Raw genomic sequence first — 19,717 nt, 5'->3', positions numbered from 1 at the left:
AGGGTAGAAGAAAAAATATAAGAACTCTGCAAGCGAAGAGACCTTGAAAACCGGTATACGTCGGTTAACACCACATATACACGGTGCCAAATCCCAGAAGACTGCTTTTTTCATAGTCACCGCTGTGAAAGCCTCAAATCTTACATAGTCATAAATTTTCTCGTATTATATATATACGTATATATAATTTACCGGAAATGGGAGCATTGCTCGCGGCGGACAACTTGAGCTCCTTCAATACCCTGTTGGGTGGGGCAGACTTACGCGAACGGACAGACCAACTGAAAACCTATGTGCTGAGATTCACGCAGAGACGCAGGAACAAAACGGCATGCCCATATTTTAAATCACAATTGATTTATCGTAGTGAACTAATTTAACTTACTTTACTTTTTTTTTTTGTAGTTTTATTTAATCGCATTTTCCTTGTATCTCTCTATCTACCTCCATCCATCCATCCGTCCACCCATCTCTCTATCTCTCTAGTTAGTTAGTTAGTTATTGGAGAGGGTGGGTTTCCCCACGCACTTAGACCAGTATTGGTTCATTGTGCTTCCCTCTATGATATTCTACCAGTCTCTATATCCTACCGGTACTGGTGCTTACCATCAGTCCCACCCAGCCTGCGAGACCGGCTCTACTAGCTGAGTGGTATCTATAATGCTTCCCCTATCTACCAGAGGCATTAGAGACTACTGTTGGGCGGGAAACGTCCGTAAATTGGCTCAGTGACCTCCTTTGGAGATATGAGGTTCTTTTACGTGCCGTAAAGCTACGACACGGGACCCACGGCTTAAAGTCCCTCCCGGAGGACTTGTTCCCTGAATTTTTCCGCCCTTAAAAATTCGACGACCTCCGCCAAGTTTGAACCGCGTACCATGAGTCATGAGGTGGGAACGTTACCTCTAGACTACGGAGGCCGCTGTCTATCTCTCTATCTATCTATTTTGTATCTGCCTCCCTGTCCGTCAGTCTGTCCGTCCGTCAAACCATCCATCTATCTATCCATCCACATATGTATAACTCATTATCAGCAAAGCTGTGATCCAATCACCTTTTTTGTTTGAAGTTCATTTAACGGCGCTGTAAGTATCTCACGCTATGTAGCACAGAAAGAGACAATGATTTAACAAACAACGAATCGGAAGGAATGTGGAAGGGAGAGGTTGTAACCTAATTTGAGGTAGTGTCCCTGCGTTTTCCAGAGGAACCGTGGAAAACCAGGAGAAATCTGTCTGAATAGCCCGTATCTCGACCGAGATTCGAACCTGTCACCTCTCGGGGACAAGTGAGAAGTGTTACCGCTTGAACCAGCCTCTGGCTCAGTTACATGCGCCACCAAGCTTTACAAGACTGGCGACTGCGCGTCACGCCGTTTGCTCTGTCCGGTTTCGTATCGCCCGTGATGCTTGCCCATATAAAGACAGCTGAAAATCAACTCTGCCTTTCCGCCGTTACGGTCCATTTCCTTATAGGAGCAAACGCACAGACTCGCTCGATCGAACTGAAGAAGCTTGACGGTCCTCAGTGTTGCAGGCAATGAGTACGGCGCCGTAACGAATTGTATTCTTGCCGCAGGAACAATTTGCAAATTGTGTACCCTCGTGTTGCTTATCTGTGAATCATGTTCCTAAGAAAACGGCCGAAAGGGCTCAAACCAAATAAAGACCTCAAAGAAATATAATTTCATATCGTCCTTTCGGTTCTTCTGGTCGGACAGTGTGTCCTGCACCTCGAAACAGAATTTTACTGTCCGGGGAATTAATTTTGCAATGTCTCTTAAATTATTTATCACATCAAAAATAATTATTACATTCTCTATTTTTAAGGAAACAGTCTCAATAAAATTTGAATGATTTTCAACATACACGTATGTACTTCTCTGCTGACACAAGCCTGTGTGTTGACTTATGAGATTCATTTTCTGTTTCTCTCTCTGTGTATCCGTCTGTGTGCCGTCCATCTGTATGAGTATTCCTATAATTTTTGTTAGGAGGCTTATGGGATCACCTAGCTGTCTGTTCGTATATTCCACAATTTTTATGAGGCTTATGAGAGCACCTTGCTCTCTGTTTATTTACCTTTCCCTATATTTTTTCGTCTCTGTGCGATTCGTGTCGTATCGGAAGAAAGTAAGCGATTCGTTCTTCCCAGAACTTCTTGATATATATTATTTAGATGAGTTTAATGTTCAGACAAGGGGAAGACCTGTCTCTTCATCAGAATGACAGGATAACAAAGACCATAACTGTCACTACCATGCACTGAAGTAGGCTTATGAACCCTAGTAGGGGCTCGACACCAGGATAGACTGACTGACGGTTAGTCGTCACGTGACTTGGACTTAGTCTTCAGAGGGTTAAATGGCTCTGAGTGTCATGAACGACTTATTATGTCTTAGGTGGACATACATTCAGAAAGCACGCAAATAAATAGAGATATCTTCGACATGATCCGCTATTGCATACAATTCAGAGATTTATATTCCTAACGTGCTGTTAAAAATCCGTCATCATTAAGAGAGAGCAGTTGATGCAGATGACAGAAACAAGCATGCACTGCTGGCGTCCTTTTTCGAAGCTTATAACATCCGAACGCGGCCCANTCAAGTTGTAAGATTTGAGGTTTTCACGGCGCAGACTATGAAGAAAGCAGTCTTCTAGGATGTGGCACCATGTAGATGTGGTGTTAACCGACGTTTCGGAGGAACGTATCGCCTCCATCTTCAGGGTAGAAAGAAAAAATAAGAAAATCCGCTAGCGAAGAGACCGTGAGAACCGGTACTGCTTTCTTCATAACTCAAGTTATTAAAATATTGGTTATAATACAGATCCGTATTCTTGCAACTGATTGTTGCTAGGAATATATATTTATATATTATGTATATATCTACGATTTAGTATAAAATTCATTATTATTAAAAACATAAAGATAAAATAAGAACATGAAAATAGAAATATTAAAAATATAAATGGCATAAAAATTAATTGTATGTTGTATTTAAGACTCAGGTTAGATTCTGAACTTGTTCACGTGCAGTCTTCAACTGACGTATGTTGGTATGCTGAAATATTATATACACAACAGGATGCAGTCTGTAAAGTTTCAGCATGCTCTTGCACTGTACATATCTGACTTTGGAGCTTTTGTACTGTCTATGTGCAACGTCGTTCACTGTTCTTTCTTTGTATATGTTCATTGGACACTACACGTTTCGGCCTAACTGGCCATTTTCAGGTGTGCAGGTTCTTATGGTTAGGGATTCTGCTGCTCACTGCAATGCTATGTTTCCTTTAGCAAGAAGGGCCTAAAATCGTTATGAGAATAGCTTATGGGAAAGTCTGTCTCGTAAAGACAAACCGTTAGGCTATGACCTAACCGGGTCACGACCTCACATTGAAGGTGGTCATGACTTGTTCTCTGGTGCGGGTGGAGAACACAGCGACACGGAGACGCATAAGAAGAAAGTGCCTCTCCAGCAGTTTGGTTCAGTAAAAAGCTGGGATAACCGTCGCCTATCCCACGAGCCAGTGCATGTGCAGTTCACTCCTCATCTAGGTTTTCGACGGGTATAGCCGATCTTGAAGCCCTGTGGTTTTCGTAGGAAATTTCTATTAGTTTGCCTTTAAGTAGACTGAGGGTCGCCTGACATTTCAATACAGCTTGAAGTAATATGCGCGTTGGCCTCGCCATAGCTCAAGCGGTTAGTCGCTGGCTTTCCACCGCGGCGGCCCGGGTTCGATCCCGGGTCTGGTCAAGTGGGATTTGTGATGGACAAAGTGGCGCTGGGGCAGGTTTTCTCCGAGTACTTCGGTTTCCCCTGCCAATCTTCATTCCACCAACTGCTCCACAATCACCCTCACCTATCATCTGGGGCTGGTACAATACGCAGGGCTTGAGGTGGGGCGGGATGCGGCGGGATGGCATCCCGGCTCTTTTCTAAATGGCTTAAAAGCATCCCGTTACTTCTTTGGCAGTAAATGCAATGTACAATACCTTTTTTGTTAAAAGGGGAAAACCATCCCGGTTCTATTTTCATTCCACCTCAAGCACTGACAATAGGCCAGAAGTGGTCGCAGTAAAAGGGACTTAGTCCCACTCCACTAGCAATAAAAAAATATTCGCAGTTGATTGAACTGTTTAAATGGGGACACAAAATGGGCTGGATTTCTAATCTCCTGCTTTCGATGAGAGGATATGGTGCTCTCTGCGTGGGGAGTTACAGTTCAGTGTAGGACGCGATGGACATCACACAAAGTGAGTTTAAGTTCTAACAGAACTGGTCCTGAACCCAAGACTTTCCACGCGGGATGTCGACACCTTGCCCGTTAACCACCAGGTCTCAATCCACAGGTTAGCTCAGGGATAACGCGTCTTGCTTGTATTCAGAAGAGAACTGTACCAAGAACAGGCCTTCTTGAATGAGGTTTAGCGTTTCCCCTCTCTTTCTTTGGGTCGAATGCGACAGCGACTTGCAAGAGATCAAGAACTAACTCTTCCTTCCCAGTTCACAGATCATGACACCACGACATCGCATTTGACGATAACTACGAGTAATATCCTCCATGCCGATCACAGTGGCCGCACGGTCCAAGGCATGAAATTTCTTCGTTCGCTCAAACACTTGGATAGTGAGTTCGAATCCCACTCGAGGCATAGATGTCTGTCTTCATTTATTCTTTGTTTGTGTGTAGGTAGCGGCCTTGCGACTGTCAGATCCCCCGTTGAAGGTGTCCTATCAACTGTCTAAAATTAAGAAACTGAATTGATACCTGGGTCGACTCAGCCTCTAATAGAAATGAGTACCAGGAATCTTCCTGGGGGGGGGGGGAAAANCCAGCGCGTAAGGTTGACAACCTCACCACCATCTGTGAGCCGATTGTCTGGAAAATGTGGGAGCCTCGACGTCTCACAACCTTATGGGCCTTCACGGTGTGTTACAGGGATAGCGTTACCTTTACTTAATCCTTGAGAAGCTGATAGTCATTAATTTGATCACGAAATTTCTTGCCATGTACAAAGGTCCTGTGCGAAATATCGGCACACCCTGTTCTCTTTCTCCCCATAGAGTTTTTATCCGCTATCCAAACCCGAAATCTGGGGGATCACCCTTTGTCAGTTGACTGTGACTTCTTATGGGATATATTCATAACAAGATTTCCTATTTCTTTATCTTGAGACCTGGCTGCAGCCACCTGCTCACGCTGGTTCCCCGCTCGCGGATTTTTATACCCTGAAAATGGAGGCGTTACGTTCCTCCGAAACGTCGGTTTACGCAATATGTACACGACGCCACATCCCAGAAGACGGCATTCTTCATAGTACCAAATATTAATAATAAAAATAAAAAAAATATTTAAAAAATGTTATTCTGAATATTGTACAAATAATATGAAAGACGATAAATGTAAGTTTGTAAGCAAATTTTTTGGCTACCTCCTGCTGGAAACCTAGCTGTCACCCCTTCTCAAAGAAAACTAATTACTCTCCCTCCTGGAAAAATCCTACATTACTCAACTATGTACAAGTGCAAATTTAAACGTACAAAGAATATACGCCACATGTAGTGAATGCTGTTATATCAGAACACAACCCTGAATAAGACTGTACTAATTGTAGATGAATTCTATCTCAAGGAGTCGCAGGTTTCGTGTTATGTCACACTGGAGAACTAAATTAGGATCTTGTCCACTTTCCTTGTCCAGCAAAATCTATCTGCGGGACGGAGTTGCCGCGGGAGGAGGAAAGTTAGTTCTGATGGCGAAAGGGACAGTCATTATATTATTAATGCGTTATTGAAAGAATTAGTTCACAGCTATTCAAACTGGTTTTGCTCTGATATTGTCATTATAAATCTGAATGCTTGAGAAAACCGTGAAGGTCCATATGCTTGTGAGACGTAGAGGTTCCCACATTTCGTCCATACATTCTGCTCACAGATGGCGGTGAGTTGTCAGCCTTACGCCCCGGCCGCCCTTACACCCCAAGATGATTTGTGTTAGAGGCTGAGTCGACCTCAGGGCCATAGTGCGGCTGGAAGGATTTGCCCAATTGAAAAATCCAATAAACTCATCGAGATTCTAACCCGCGACCTTCCAGCTTGTAGCATAGTGCCTCAACCAACTATAGAACAGATATTATTTTCAAATTCTTATGTGTAAGCTGTAGATATTTTAATACAGCTGATTGTGGCGTATCGTGCTGTGATGTATGTTGTGTCACTCTCAATTTCTTTGTGTGTTAAAGAGGTGGAGCTCGACACTGGACAGTGCCATTACTGCAATGTAGCTGCAGTCTGTGTCTCAGTAATATAGGGTCTGTGCTACTGAGATCGTTTGTAATGCTATTAATATCTTGGGTTTCGAAGTTTTTACAAATGGCTCACTGTGACATAAATAGCTATCATAAGCCTTCACTCGGAAAAACTGCAAATTCACGGCAAATGACACAGCTAATCGTAATTCTGCTGTGTAACTTCCTTGAAGTTTCTACGTAATTCGAATGTCATTCCCTGCATTCTCATAACTTTGTTTTTTTTTATTATTTTCTCTTCTTTATATAAGGACCGCCTCTGTGGTCTAGTAGTCAGAGTTCCTGGCTACAGATCCAGATATTCCGGGTTCGATCCCCGGTGCTCCCAGATTTATTGAGAAGTAGTGGGTCTGGAACGGGGTCCACTCAGCCTCGTGAGGATAATTGTGATGCAATTTCAAGGAAATAGCGGCTCCGGTCTAGAAAACCGAGATTAATGTCCGTGGGGATTCGTTGCACTGACCACGCGACACGCCTCTATCCGCTAAAGTTCGCATTAATTTCGCTTAAAGGCGGCGGTCGCTCAATCGTTATGGTTCGCTTGCGGACTACAGGTCACGGAGTTTGTTTTGTTTTTATTCTTTATATAAGATATACGAATCATTAACATTTTATCTGTCGTTACAGTTTCAATTACTGATTCAGCCAAACACTTAATCTCGATTTCTATGGAGTTTCTGTCTTCGTCTGGAAAGAGAGAGAGAGCGAGAGAGAAGTAAGCGGAGCTAGCGAAAGTTGAAATACCAGCAGCCATGCTACAGTTCCATTATGTTTGTCTATATTTCAGTTATGCCTCTCTTTTTGCATGTGAGGGGAACGACCTCTCGCAATGAAAGTGAGAAGTTTGTAGCGTGCGTAAACAAAAACAAATTAACAGTAAGGAAACTCATATTAGTTCCAGCCTTGGTGAGAGTTGGACCTAATGCACAGACCTCATATCAGACAGTCTTACTCGTGTGGTCTTGACCTCTATGTGCAATTAGATGTACCGGCAATTTTCCAACTCAAGGTCGTGCCAGGTTACGTGTAAACATGTCTGTAAGTCTCTCTATGGCTCCACAAACCTTGCGGACCCTGGCCGCTTTTTCAATTTCTTAATCTATACACGATAGGACTCCTTGGACGGGGGATCAGCCCATCACAAAGCCGCTACCTACACATAGAACAATACAAACACAGAATAAAGGCACACAGACATCTATGACTCGATTGGGATTCGAACCCACGATACCAGTGTTCGAGAGTGCGAAGACGGTTCATGTCTTAGACCACGCAGCCTCTGTGATTGGCAGGTGTAAACATAGATACCATAAAATCGTCATCTCTTTCTTTCACTGACTCCACAGCCCCCTTGGGCCCTGGCCTCGGTTTTTCTGTTTCATGATCATTTTACAGTCGGTAGGACTCCTTGGACTAGTGATCAGCCCGTCGCAAGGCCTCTACCTAAACACAGGACAACATAAACACAGAGTAAACACATGCACATACCAAGCATCCATACCTTGTGTGGGATTCGAACCCACGATCCCGGCTTTCCGAGCTAGTGCATGCCTTATGCTTCTCGGCTACCGTGACAGGCACAAATCCTCATATATTTATTTAAATAAAATATTACATAAAATAGGAGGGTGTAAAGCAGTGGTTGTCGAAATGTGGTCCCTGTTTGGATCCTCCAGTCGGCCTGAGAGCTACTAAATTCAAGTCATTTTGCTTAAGTTTAAAGAAAGCCTCAAGAAAGAAGTTGAAACATTCCTGCGACAGGCTGTATTTGCGACGACATATAAAAACAGTTCTTTGTTGTTTTCGCGTGAAATTCAGAGAGGAAATAGTTTGTGACGAAGGGAGAAATGTTTATACCAAGAATTCTGATCATTTTTAAATTTGCCTGATAATATGAACATTTTTTGATTGGTTTAAAGAAAACAGTCAAAACCTTGGATTCGTTGCTTGTCAAGTATATAACAGGCACTGAGGAACTGGCTATATATTTTTTAACTCATAGGTGAATGCTTCTTGTGCGAAAATATTTCGATTATTTAATGAGGTTATAACGTAAACAGATGTTAAGAGGGCCATAAAAAATTTGAAAAATCTCAGTATATTCTTACTTCGGTTCGAACCCGGAAGATCCCGAATGCTGTACTCTTTCAAGCGTTACGCGATAAGAACCGGATTGCAGATAATAAGGAAATAGACATTGTAGTGTCAGAAGTAATAATAGAAAAAAATGTGAAGGGGTATACTTACATTGACTGGGCGTTGTGGCAGTGCTTTGAACAAACTGACCTCAGTAAAGCTTATTGTGTGGCGCCATTTCATGTACCACAACGCACCGAGCACCAGTTTGAAATGGTTGCGCTTACACAAAATTTTATGAATTTCTTCATAATCATTAGCCTCATAGAAAGGGAGGCCCTACTCTCCGATAAGTACCATTATAATATGCGAGTGTAGAGGAGGACGACGACAGTTATGATGATAATGATGATGACGTATCATTTACAAATTCTAAGATGTAGCAGTAGCTGAGTAGAGCTTCATATATAATCCAGTACAAAACATTAAAACTGTTGCGTGTTGACAGAAACTAAAATTTGTATCGAAATTAATTAAGAAAAAGACATGGCAAATAATATTAAAGTTTTTTTCCTTGGCACTACAGCCCCAGTGGGCCTTGTCCTACCTCCATGAACTTCTCCGTTCACTTCGGTTTTTCTAGACCTTACACATTCGGTAGGACTCCTTGGGCGGGTGATCAGCTCGTCGCAAGGCCTCTACCTGTACAGAAACACAGAAGAACGCACACACACAAACTAAACATCCATGCCCTAAGTGGGATTCGAACCCACGATCCCGGTTTCCAAGCGAGCGAAGACAGTACATCGGCTACATTAAAGATTAAGAAATATAATTAAATAGGTTCGACCAGATGTGTGATACAAGTAGAAGAAAGTTGGGGAAGAAGATAAAGAAGGATATGCGAAGAAAAATCGAGGAAGCTATTATCTCTCAAGTTACTACGTATCAGAAAATGTCGTTGTCAAAAAGAAACTGAAAACAAATATAAACCAATGAGAAGGAATCTTTAATTAACATAGCATCATGTACAAGAACGGATAGAATTAGTAATACAAGAATCAGAGAAAGATTGAAAGTTTATAATTTGAATGACAGAAATTTAAAACTATAGTCCTCAATGAAAATGTCATGTTTAGGAACGGCTACAGGAAGTAGACCTATCTCAAAACAAATCTGAATATGATCACATGTAAGGGGGGGGGGGCTATAGACGGGTTTTGGATTGGATGACTGGATTTATTGCACCCTACACATTCACACAACTCGGGACTACAGGCAATACAGCGTTATCGATATTCTACACACTTTACAGTTCACCGTTACATACGCATTAGGGTTCTCAGTCTTCACTAGTCCTATCCTGGCAACGGTCTTATAACAGTCTCACTGTCACTTCATATCACACATGGAGTCTTCTTTTCACCGCCCATTTCCTTTCTTGCCATTATTCTGCAGCTGTCAATTCCGAAGACTGGACTCAATTCATTTCCTCTTCTCTGAAAGTCATATCCCGGTATGCGTTTCGAAATTCGATTCCCTTCTTGTCGACTGTTGTTCTGTACTATCATCTATTATGTTTTGTCGCGTCCTCTATGTCCGTTTATAACTTCGGTATGGACCACATAGAAACACAGCCTTTACTGTTAAGGAGGCATGTTTATTGGTCCGTTGCCTAGCAATGCAAGTCGCATTGTCACGCGCTTTGTCTCCCGGAGGAATGTTTTTACCGGGCCGTTGCCTAGCAATGAGTATACACAGCACAATATATAGGCAGCGAGAAAGAATTATAGGACGTCAAGGTCAGTAAGCACTTGAAGAGGACCGAATAAGTCGAACTTAGACCTAAGTCATGATAATTATGGAGATGAAAGCTTAATGGGCGTATTAATATTTGTTATAACTTCAAAGCGAATGTTCCCTTCTGGTATTCGACTCAATATTGACCTCGTTTCCAAATGTAATATGTAGATCTAAATATTTCTGCGTTCTCTTCTGAGAGTTGCCTCAAGGCAGCTGTCAGTGTCACGGCTGAACGCCATGACACTTTGTTCTGCACGACATCATTGTCACACAATTCTCCATTGAGGTTAGGGACAGCCCAACTTGAACCTGACATTTAGTATTAGTATTATTATTTTGTAAAGATAGCTAACAGATGTTTTGAAAATGTGGTACATGTCAGATATTTGAGAACGACGATAACAAATCAAAACCTGATTCAGAAGGAAATTAAGAGGAGATTGAATTCGGGAAATGCTTGTTACCATTCAGCCCAGAATATTTTGTCTTCTCGTCTGCTGTCTAAAAGCATAAACATTAGAATATACAAAACTATAATTTTGCCTGTGGTTCTGTATGGGTGTGAAACTTGGTCTCTGACATTAAGAGAGGAACACAGACTGAGGGTGTTTGAGAACAGGGTGCTGAGGAGAATATTTGGGCAGAAAAGAGATGAAGTGACGGGAGATTGGAGAAAAGTACATAATGAGGAGCTTCACAACTTGTACTCTTCTACAAGTCTAATTAGAATGACCACGTCAAGGAGGATGAGATAGGCAGGGCATGTAGCACGAATGAGGGAGAAGAGGAATTCATATAGGATTGATACCTTGATTGACGTCGATACCTGTCTATCAGACATGACGTTGTGTGGTGACATTTTTACTAGGCAAATTTCATTACGAAAAGGATTGTAACAAGGTGATAGCCAATGTTTTTGGTATGCTGATGGTAACTGATGAATCATTTTCCGTCGAAATTTGTGTGTGACATTATGTCGAAAACCATGCTAGTAGTGTTAGTGGCGCTGAAACCATTTCTTCGGAATCACAAACCGCGCTATGCGAGCGGCAAATTCTTTTAAATCTTTCTGCCATAACAGTAGTAAAGTGGCGAAGCTGAAGTTATTTTCGGTGCGAGAAACACGAACAAGATGGCGTAGCAAAATGTTTTATATTTATATTCGGATGGTAAATTATTCGGTTCAAATTTCGGTGGAGTTAACTCCCATATTGATTGAGGCTTTACTTAATTTCTCCTTCCTCTCTGTCAAACATCTTATTTTACTTCTTCGCACTCCTGCTTCGCATTTTGAAAGTTCCAGGTTTGATTCTCAATCCGGAGACTGGTTATTTTCACTGAAATATTACCATGGTTTTCCTCATGCTCTCCAAGAAAATGTTGACTAGTAGGTTAAAATACGCTACAATTCCTTCCGTTCACGTCCCTTTAAATTCATTGTTGATAATCAATCATTGGACGATACAAAACCTATACAATTGGAAAGGCGTCATTAAATGTCCCAGGAATCGATCATTTAATTCTCATTCCTTGAAGAGAAATGTCAGAGGCGGTACCTTCCGTGATGACAGCGTGCAACATTTCGGGATACGAATTCTTCCATGTGCGAAAGAGGCATTCCCATCTTTTAAAATTTAAATCTTGACATTTGCCTTTGTGACAGGTTTGAGACAGTATCGGCGAAGGCAGGACGTAGCATGTCAAATACAAGATTTAATTAATCCAGTGGGAAAGTAAAAGATTTCTTACAAAGGCGCAAAAAAGAGAACAGGGGCTAAAGAAGAAATGAACGCAAGTGTACAGCAGGAAACGCCAAGATGTCTGAGTATTTCAATATCTTTGTCAACTTTCTAAAATAAAAGTATGGTGACCGTAAGTGGCGAGGTAATCTCACGATTGTCAGTTTCACATTGTGTGCGCAGAGTTGTCATCATTCTCACGATCAGGTGAGTGTTTTTCCCAACGCAGTCGACTATTCTGTTCTCCAAATGTGTGTCCAACTCTGCAGCCAGAGTGATCTAATGCTCTAATAAACGCCGTAATCCTTTATGCATGAAAACCCACTGGGATTTAAAGACTTAAAGCACAAGTATAATATTCATGTTCAAGAATTTGTTTGTAATACCAACTGTAAAAGTTATGGCACAGGGACACGCTGTAGCGTAATTGGCTGAGGCACTACGCTACAAGATGGGTGCTTGCAGATTCTAGTCGCGATGAGGTCATTGGATTTATTTTCAATTAACCTAATCCTTCCAGCCGCACTATGGCCCTGGGGTCGACTCGGCCTCTAATAGAAATGAGTACCAGGAATCTTCCTGGGGGATAGAGGGCGGCCGGCGCGTAAGACTGGCAACCTCACCGCCATCTGTGAGCCGAGTGTCTATAGGAAATGTGGGAGCCTCGACGTCTCACAACCCTATGGGCCTATACTGACTGTTACAGCGGTAGTTTTTGCTTCTTAATTTTTTACCAGTTATGACGTGAACTCATGAAAACCGATCTCTTTCTACCCCTTTTCTTCAATCCTTATTGAATCTATTTCTCCCTTCTTCATTTTCTCACTCTCTCACTTCGTTCCTTCCACCCTCTCTCACTTCCTCATTGCCTTACTAATGTTCCTCACTTGTTTTATTGCCAGATTCTGCTGATGACATTCATTTGCGTGAACCTTTGTTCAACGGCCATTTTAATTCTGTATCTGTGTCATTTGCTATATGCACCTGTCTGTGCAACAGCAGTCTGAGTACAGTAAGATATGGCTATGATGGAACTCCAAGGGACCGGATTGTTTTCGTTGTACGCAGGTTTCCGTTTAATAGAGATATATATAAATTAAAGATTTGTTTTCAGATTTCTCTTTTCCGTAACATCCAGACCGGTTCTTGAGCTCACCCAGCCTCTTATAAAATGTTCTCTGGGGGTAAAGCGACAGGGACGTGAAGCTGGCCATTCACTTCCATCTAGTTCGCATGTTAAGAAGAGTGCAGCTATACCTCCACTCCCCATAAATCTTGATGGCTTGGTGCGTATTTAATTAAGCCCAGAGATGACTTTACCTTGCGTACCCTATATACGAATTTAGGAGCCCGGATTGCTCAGTCGGTACAGCGACGGGCTACGGGCTGGACGGCAAGTGTCCAATAGGGGCAAGAGGTTTTTCTCGTCTCCACAGTGTCCAGATGACTGGAGCCCACCCAGTCTCCTACCCAATGGGAACCCATGTCTGTTTAATTTGGGTTCAAACGGCCGGGGCCTGAAGCTGGCCATTCACCTCCACTGGTCCTATAGAGATTTCCTCGCCGCAACAACATGTGTCCCGCACCACATCTCATATCATTTTATCCTTACATAATTAGGTGTTCCACAGCCAGTTCACATGCGGAGTGCGCTTCCTAAGAGTAGAGGCGGCTGGAGCATAAAACTGTAATACTCTTCTGTGTTGGAGAAATCTAGAATATATTGAGTTATTTCTTGACCCTACGGCCGCGCCATAGCTCAAGCGGTTAGCCGCTGTCTTCCCACTGCGGCGGCCCGGGTTCGATCCAGGGTCTGGTCAAGTGGGATTTGTGGTGGACAAAGTAGCGCTGGGACGGGTTTTCTCCGAGTACTTCGGATTCCCCTGCCAATCTTCATTCCACCAAATTCTCCATTATCATAATCACCCGGGACAGTCTACAATAGGCCAATCAGTGGTCGCCGTGCCGAGTGGACCAAGTTGGACTCCACCCCCCACTAAACGAATTTTAAAAAATAATTAATTATGCGTCATCATAACTTGGTTCTTACGTCCGAAGGCACGTCTATATTGAATTTTCACCCGCTGTTTAAATTTTGATTAATTTACGGCGTTATCTCTCAAATTACCTTACGTACAGAAATTTCGCTCCTCCTCTCATAAATTTTACAGTCAGTCCAAATTAAGCAGAAGATGAATACTGTTTCGCATTGCTTGTCTTTTATTCCCAGGTTTCTTATCTCTCACAATACTTAATGGATTACACTTGTTTCCACTTGCATTTCATGTTCTCTCGCAGAAACCAAGATCTACACCGATTCAACATCTCCTGAAAAATAAAGACAATGATTTCAAACCTTTCAGTGGAGGACCCAGCACGTGCTGTTCCTATTTCGAATGTTCAAAGGTCAAGTGTTCTGTGGGCGGCTGTACAGCGCCTGCCCCTCTTGCATTGTATGTTAATGTTCAAAACATCTTCCGGATATGAACTGCATGACCAAGAAATTATGGTCGTGAACTGATGATGCATGAGCAAACGAACCACATTCGTACTTGAAAACGCTTTTGGCGTAAAGAAGGGAAACCGGGGCTGAGAGGTTTAGAAAACGTCGAGTAGTGTTGGCAAACACGAGAGGGTTCTTTACTCAGTTTAATTAACGGCGTTCTATGTCATGACTTCATCGATTGATGAGGTCATTCAGCGGCCATTTAGTATTATTACATCTGTCGACACAATTGGTTATAAAACTATACAAATACAGATTATTTACAATAAAATCTTAAAACTTTGGAACACGATATGTTTCAACCATTATTGGGTCATCATCAGGTGTATTGTTTGTGCTTAGGTGCTGAACTTCTTTTTAATATGGATCCATATTTTGAATATCACTATGTTTTTATTGTATTTGGAGAGGTTGGGTTTCCCCATGCACTTAGACCAACTGTTGGTCCATTGTGCATCCTCCTTTGATATTCTACCAGTCTCTATTCCCTACCAGTTCTGGTGCGTACCATCAGTCCCGAGTCAGCCAGCGAGTTCGGCCTCTACTGGCTCAGCGGTATCTCGATGCTTTCCCCATCTACCAGAGGCGTTAGAGACTACTGTTGGGCGGGAAATGTCCTGAATTTGGCTCAGTGGTCCCCTTGGGACATGAGGTTCTTTTACGTGCCGTAAAGCTACGACACGGGACCCACGGCTTAAAGTCCCTTGTTCCCTGAATTTTCCCGCCCTTAAAATTCCACTACCTCCGCCGGGTTTGAACCCGCGTACCTTGAGTTACGAGGTGGGAACGTTACCCCTAGACTACGGAGGCCGCTATATCACTATGTTACTTGTAATATTATGCTTCGTAACAAAACCCTTGGTCATATCTGCTTTTTGGTCCAATTATTTTGGTATTAGATACAGGTATAATTATTGTATATTTAGTTGAAGATATAGTTAAGGTCGAACTAAAGATTGAAATATGTTGTAACTATAAGACGGGTTTGGATTGGATGACTGGATTTATTCACACACACAACTCGCGACTACAGGCAATGCAGCGCCATCGCTGCTCTACACACTTCACAGTTCACCGTGGCACATGCACTGGAGTTCTCAGTCTTCATTAGTCTTATCCAGGCAACGGATTTATAACGCTCTCATTGTAACTTCAAATCGCACACGAAATCTTCTTTTCACACAGCATGATTCCTTTCTTGCCATTTCCTCTTAATCACCTTGGACTGTCATCTCCAGAGCTCGCCCCAGTTCTCAATCAAATGGGCTCTTCTTCAACTGAACTCTCTCAGCTTCTGACAGCAACTAACTTAGACGCTCTCTTTGTCCTTTTATAACCCCTCGGCACGGATCACGAGGGAAATACGGTCTCTTTATTGTAGAGAAGGCTTGCTTAGTGATCGTTGCGTAGCAATGGTCGCCCTATTATTGCGTACATTTGATTCCTCTGGAATGTGAAAATATTACATAGAGGAAATACAGTCTTTAAAGGGCTAATATAAGCATTCGACACAGTAGGTTTATTCTCTTTGGGATTATTTTGTTTTATGATATTGTATCACTGTATCAGTCAGTAAAGGTACGCAGCTTTGGTTGAGATGTAAATGGCGGATTGGGAAGGACGTAGTTGCATTCGGTGTTAATTCAAAATTATGGCATGGATCTTCCGAAAAAGCCCATAGATTTGTGAAAGTGATGGAAGAACTATCCTGTCTGATTCGGATAGACTGTGTGCACAATACGGGTTGAACGTCTGTCCGCTGTTCCAGTTTGCATAATAATACGGAGGGATTTTTCCTAGTCCTCTGATCGGCAGATCAAGATGAAAGAAATATTCAGGAAAATGTGTTTATTTACTCAAAAGAGGAAGTGTACTGTGGAATGAATGTCTCGGATTTTAATAAAGCCATTTGTGTTTCAGGTGGCATTCATTGGGTTGACGTCAGCCAAGGTGGCGGAGTCGGGTGGCATGGGCGGCTGGAACACCGCCCCGAACACACAGTACCACATTCAGACCGACGAGGGACCAGAGCGTTATTTCCGGTACCAGACGCTAAGCGGACAGTATCGCAAGGAGAAGCGACTTCAGGACGGGACAGTGGTGGGGACATACGGCTGGGTGGACCCGAACGGCTACCTGAGGCTCCGGGACTATGTGGCTGACGGCGGGGGCTACAGAGTCGTCCGTACGAAGATGCTGTTTGTCGGGAAAAACGACCCGATTGATGATGCAGTGGCGAAGAGCAAGAAAGTTCCAAGCCAAGGAGGAACCGGTGTCAATTCTCTGCAAGTGTCCTCAACTCCAGTACCTCCCGTCTCGAAGGCACCTAGCGAGGTCACCGCTCCAGCCTATGTCAACCCCATTTCTTCATATCCTTACCCCCAGCCAGATATTTCATCCAATTCTCTACTGTACCCCTCATCCACTGTTGCTCCATCTTTCGCAAACGATCTTTCCAACTCATTTAACCCCTCTGCTAACGCTTACACAAACCCGTACGTGGTAGGTAGTAATGGACAGTACCCATTAATTCCAGCCAACAGACGAACATACGATATACCGGCCTACGATCAGTCCTACCAACATAACTATGCGGCAGCTTCCGACAGTGTGCAGCGCTACCAGTCGCCCTACTCCCAGCAACAGCTGCCGCTTTATGATGGCATCTCAGCAACACAAAATGGCTTCCGATATTATCTGCCCCGCCAGTACCACGAAGAGGAGAACAGTGGAGGAGACCGGAAGGCAGGAAGTTTTGGTTACATTGACCCTTTCGGCATCAGGAGGGTAATTTATTACAGCGCAGAACCAGGAACTGGATTTGTACACAGGAAGAACAACAGATATGTAGGCTTCAACGCAACACCATATGATCCTCGGTACTGAAGATAGTTCCTACAAGCTGATCAGGTGATTCTGTTCTCCCCACTAAGATTTTATTTGTACGTTCAGAACACAGGAAAGGGCTTTGCAGTGGACATAAGCCTACATGTCAGAAGCTGGGCTTCGAAATGTAGGGCGTATATTGCGAACACTCAGTGTGAATGTTGTTACTGCAACAGAAGTATGATATAGAGACCCACCTACAGGCATTGCTGTAAATGGATACAGGATCTGACTGGGAGACGAAAAACACCGAACCAAACATAAATTGAGTTTTGTAAGTTCTCTTATAATAGAAATTGATGCTTTAACCAACATACGTTACCTCGACCTTCAATGACTGAGAACAACCCAGAGATGTTAAGGCGCGTCCATATTACTCGTGCTCGTGCTCTTGCTTTCCAGGCTTGTGCTCGTAGGGAGACTCGTCTGGCTTTACTTGTGCTCGTAAATCTTCAGTTGCTCGCTAGGCTTCGGCGCTGAGGATCCGTATATTTACTCGTAGTGTGTATAGGCTGTAGCACGAGCACGAGTAATGTGGAGGAGCCTTTAGAATTCAACATTAGATCTTACGAACTAAATATAGGCTTATAATCTTTGAAATTAACGTATAATCTCTTCCAATGACGTGCCTTGCGTAATTTTCTCAAGAAGGTACAGTATTATCTCGTCAGGAGATATGTCATTCTTCTCCTGTTACAAATATTGTTTCAAATATTTTCCCTGGTGCGTGTTGATGAAATACGGACGCATATACAGCTACGGACTGCGTGATAGTTCTATGTCTTCAATCACAGTATCTAGACACAAAACTGATCCCAGAACAGAATAAGTTCGGTGATCAATTTCTACATTTTCGCAATCAAGTTTGTGTACATGAACTTTGTATCTCAGTGACTTAGGCCGGATGTCTTGTCGGTAAGTCTTTTCTTTTCCTTACAAACCTGTGGGCTCTGGAGCCAATTCAGCTGATGCTGGGGGCAGATCGCTTGACGGTAAACACGGTTAAACAGAAAGCTGCCCGCTCCCATGTTGCAGTGAAAGCTATGAAATTATGAAGCCCCAATTCTACACCCTGAAACGCTTATCTTGTTATGTTTTCTACCCCCAAAAAAATGCTTTGGGAGCTGTAACACCAATATCCGCATCACGGAGAATCGTTTCCTTGCTTCGTCGACAAATGTACGCATCCCTTTCTGCATGACAGGGGCTTAACTCAGACCGTTTTGTGGCTTCAGGGTAAAACAGGTAGGCTTACCTTGAATCTCTTTTCCAGTCAGCTCGATATTCTTTCATTCATGTATTTTACTGACGTTTCGTGCATTTCTGTCTTCGGTCGATTCGAACTTAGAGAACTTAACGCTGCTGTCTGCGCAGTAAGCTGTTTTTAAGAAATGTAATAAAAACTCAGTGGCTTGAGTCCGCAAGAGAACTATACCGATCGAGCGACTGCCGCTTGTCGGCGAAGTTAGTGCCAACTTTAGCAGATAGAGGGTGTTGCATGGTCGGTGCAGCGAATCCCCACATCCATTATTTTCGATTTACTAGACCGGAGTCGCTATTTCTTTGAAATAGCTCCTCAGTTATCCTCATGAAGCTGAGTGGACCTCGTTCCAGACTCACTGCTTCTAAANCCGGAGTCGCTATTTCCTTTAAATAGCTCCTCAATTATCCTCATGAAGCTGAGTGGACCCTGTTCCAAACCCACTGCTTCTAAGAAAATCTGGTAGCGCCGGAAATCGAAGCCGGAACCTCTGGATCTGTAGGCAGGAATGCTGACCACTAGACCACAGAGGCGGTCACGAAATGTAATAACAATTATAAAACTTTATCTTCTGGGATGTAATGTCCTGCAAAAGGTAAAATTGTCCCTGTGCTTACCTAATTAAGCAGTACACCATGAAGACGTATGGAGGAATGAATGTATAGATCCATATTTTCTTGACCTCGGCATTAGCTCGAGGTGAGTGGTCAGTTTCACGCCTCGGCCACTTTACCCCCGGGGAACGAGTCGTCGGTACCCATTTGCTAGGAGGCTGAGTGGGCCCCAGAGCCGGTCTGGACGACGCGGAGAAGGGAAAATTCCTGACCCTACCAGAACTCAAATTCCGACCTCTCGGTCGTCCAGCCTGTAGCCAGTCGCTATACCGACTGAGCTATAATATCCTATAGTCTGTTGAAAGTAAGGCGACGTTTCGGAGGACCATTTAAACTCGAAACAAACCACCATGAAACAGACAGCAATTCTCCTCCTCCTCTGTTGACTTTGAAGGGGCTGAGCAACAGCATATCCCAGAAGATAGAACTCACCGTAGCTACTGCTGTGACACCTCAAATCCTACATAGTAACATTTAGCCTGGTAGTAGAACACCCGGCCGTTATAGGCTGGTGCCGTAG

General features: G+C 43.2%; 1 protein-coding gene across 2 annotated transcripts in view; it reads left to right on the top strand.

Annotated features, from left to right (window-relative positions):
• Positions 1–18,924, top strand: part of LOC111865656 — a 59,489-nt gene extending 40,565 nt beyond the window's left edge. For both annotated transcript variants that reach the window (XM_023853838.2, XM_023853839.2), the window contains exon 2: positions 16,357–18,924. In XM_023853838.2, coding sequence (XP_023709606.1) covers positions 16,357–17,322 — 966 coding nt within the window. In that variant the 3' untranslated portion in view covers positions 17,323–18,924. The remainder of the gene's footprint in view (positions 1–16,356) is intronic.
• Positions 18,925–19,717: the final 793 nt, after the last annotated feature.

The sequence above is a fragment of the Cryptotermes secundus genome, unplaced genomic scaffold (genome assembly GCF_002891405.2).
Source record: "Cryptotermes secundus unplaced genomic scaffold, Csec_1.0 scaffold19, whole genome shotgun sequence".
Taxonomy (NCBI): domain Eukaryota; kingdom Metazoa; phylum Arthropoda; class Insecta; order Blattodea; family Kalotermitidae; genus Cryptotermes; species Cryptotermes secundus.
The sequence above is the reverse complement of the archived record's forward strand: the minus strand, read 5'-3'. Positions and strand labels throughout refer to the sequence as shown.